Genomic DNA, 2,769 nt, shown 5'->3' on the forward strand with positions numbered 1-2,769 from the left:
GGCATTTTATGGATGGATCACACCCAAAGATGTATCATACTGCTATTGTCTTTATGGATCTAGATCTTTCAATAACATTTGTGGTGTTACCAGCCAATGAGCTCCATCTTGTTTTGGGGGTATTAACATAACAACGTCTTAGCTGGGGTGATCAGCACTTATCAAGGCTCCTTCCCAGAGTCACATCAGAACTAATATTGGCATCTGTGAAGACATCTGTGAGACATGAACTCAAATCTCCAACCTTGGGAAACCACCAATATGCCAACACCCGACGTGTTCAGCATGGAGCAGATACTAGAGATGGACTCCAAGATGGACGGTCGTCCAGGAGAGGATACAAGTGCACAGCGTGACCCAATGATGACACCAGGTCAGGAGGAGAAAACCTCCGGGGAAAAGAAGAAGAATTACCAGCGATACCCCAAGCCTCCATACTCTTACTTGGCCATGATTGCGCTGGTGATACAATGTGTCCCAGACAAGAAGCTGAAGCTGTCGCAGGTAAGAGAACGATGTTATAAAGGAATAGGTTAGTGGGATATGACTTATAATAACTGGAGGGGGCCACAAATCTCTTAATGCTCTAATCACATGGAGTGGACAAATTTAATTTTTTCCAACAATTATTTTTTTAATATACATTTTGGGTGAATATTCTATTACATGTTATTACAGCCGCAAACATCCAGGTTAAAATACTTGAAATCTTTTTGTTGGTTCTTTACGCTCCATAGAAAGAGAGAACTCCCAATTTAGCATAAAAAGCGGTTCACTGTTAATAATAAATTTACAGGACTGAATGTTTATTTTTTTGCTTTTAGATTTTAGAGAAGATCAGTGAATTTTTCCCCGTCTTCAATGGAGAATATAAAGGATGGAAAGACTCCGTCAGACACAACCTGTCCTCTAACGACGGCTTCAGAAAGGTGAGGACTCCGTGTGGTCATTTACTGGGGGGATTCTCTTCTAATGGACCTTGCTGGGTTTCCACATATCAGGGGAGATTTCTTTATATTATAAGATACATCATTTTATGAGATGGTAGAAATAGTGGAAAGAGTAAAAAATTATCAAAATGGTGCACGGGGTAAGATACATTTACATCTAGTTGTCCTATTTAAGCTTGAAAAGTGTCAGATTTTTAATACAAGTTATAAAAATAATGTTGTATTTTACCATTATCTCTTAGACCTGATCTCACTTTCTGGACACTTTTCAACTCTGATACAAAAATAATTTTACTAAAATAACATTAGTAGATTCCAGGTTCTCCTCCATAAACCTCCTCACACACAGCGAGCGCTGTATGTCTCCTCTAATGAGACAGGACTTCTCTTCATCTCACTAAATATTTATAACCTCAGTAACATTTTTCTGACTCATAAATCTCATCTGTTTAATTTTAGTTGTTTTTCAAAGAATTTGCCATTATTTTTGAAGGCATCACATTCTCACTTTATTTCTGAAAATCTATATCCCAATACTAGTATAGTTGATAAATGACCCCCCCAAGACCCATATAAAAACACCTCAAAGTTTCCAGACTTTTCTACCTCAGAGGTGATTATTCCCTAATTTCTAGTGAGATTTTCTATCATTATCCACCCATCCCCCGATTCAAGCTTTCACCCTACACAAGGCACAACATGGATTCAGAGATTAATTACATTAAATATGTAGATGATAAAAGTCTTAGGCTCATAGTAAAATAAGAGGAAACCTATTGTATGAACCTCTTCTATGCGACTATCTATATGCACATTCTGGAGCAACCCTCCGCATATCCCATATAGCCGTCCTTCCCATATACAAAGTTAAGTCAATCATTTCTTCTCTATGATTCCTATATATAGTAGTGACTTTATATTTCCTAAATTAGAATTTTATTTGAACCATCATCTGAATTTATTTTATCTTTATTTCAGGTGCTGAAGGATCCACACAAGCCTCAGGCCAAAGGGAACTTCTGGACAGTGGAGGTGACTCGGATACCTCCAGAGGCCATGAAACTCCACAACACTGCCTTCAACAAGCAGGACACCTATCCCCATGACCTGGCTCCCTTCATAATTCAAGGACATCCCTACAGGACTTTAGATTACAACCCACATCCTCTTCAAACCACGGAGTCCATCAGACCAGACCAGGAAGCTGCTGCTCCATCCACCTCTTCTTCTCCAGACCCTGCATCCTGTTTTCCATTGATCCCGTGGAACCTTCCTACAGCTTATTCAAGATGTGTTTTTCCCAGTGTAGTTGCCCCTCTCAGTGTACACTCACTTGTACTTTATCCCAACTTCCCATCCATACCCCAGTATAACTATCCATCACCATCTTATTCTAATCCCCCCTTCACATCTTATTCTAATCCTCCTTCCCAAAACTTCCCCAGCCTAGGACCACAATTACCCCTCCCCCCACGGCCCCTGGAATTTAATCACCCTCCTTTAGGTTTCCCGCCCAACAGAGCGGTGTTTGGAAACCCTGGATACTTGACACCCACTGGGAATATTTCCCACCAAGGTCCATGAAGGGACCACCAAGGACACTTCAATCTTCTCCGACTTCTCCCATTATGTGGTTAGGATATTGTGCTACTTGACTATTTATGTATTTATGTATGCATTGTCATTCCACTGACATGGTTCCCTGTTTTTGATATTGGTTGCCTTAACCAGTCTGTAGGCACCCTAAGCTATATTTTGCTGTTTCAGCTTTTGATTTATTCCACATGCCTTGTGTTAGCTATTCTTCTCTTTAATACAT

General features: G+C 40.1%; 1 protein-coding gene across 1 annotated transcript; it reads left to right on the forward strand.

Annotated features, from left to right (window-relative positions):
* Window positions 1-225: 225 nt before the first annotated feature.
* LOC141229011 (forkhead activin signal transducer 3-like) lies at window positions 226-2,534 on the forward strand. The gene is made up of 3 exons (XM_073667383.1): window positions 226-504; window positions 825-929; window positions 1,929-2,534. Exons 1-3 carry the CDS (start codon window positions 226-228, stop codon window positions 2,532-2,534), a joined length of 990 nt encoding a protein of 329 aa, XP_073523484.1.
* The last annotated feature ends 235 nt before the right edge of the window (window positions 2,535-2,769 follow it).

This window comes from Phyllobates terribilis, unplaced genomic scaffold (genome assembly GCF_046119375.1).
Source record: "Phyllobates terribilis strain yellow unplaced genomic scaffold, ASM4611937v1 Scaffold_449__1_contigs__length_1482836, whole genome shotgun sequence".
NCBI lineage: Eukaryota > Metazoa > Chordata > Amphibia > Anura > Dendrobatidae > Phyllobates > Phyllobates terribilis.

Excerpts from the sequence above, each read along its gene's own strand:
- LOC141229011 (XM_073667383.1), top strand. The coding sequence starts at position 226 with ATGAACTCAAATCTCCAACCTTGGGAAACCACCAATATGCCAACACCC. Across the intron at positions 505-824 it reads AGAAGCTGAAGCTGTCGCAG|ATTTTAGAGAAGATCAGTGA; the intron begins GTAAGAGAACGA and ends TTTTGCTTTTAG. Across the intron at positions 930-1,928 it reads CTAACGACGGCTTCAGAAAG|GTGCTGAAGGATCCACACAA; the intron begins GTGAGGACTCCG and ends TCTTTATTTCAG.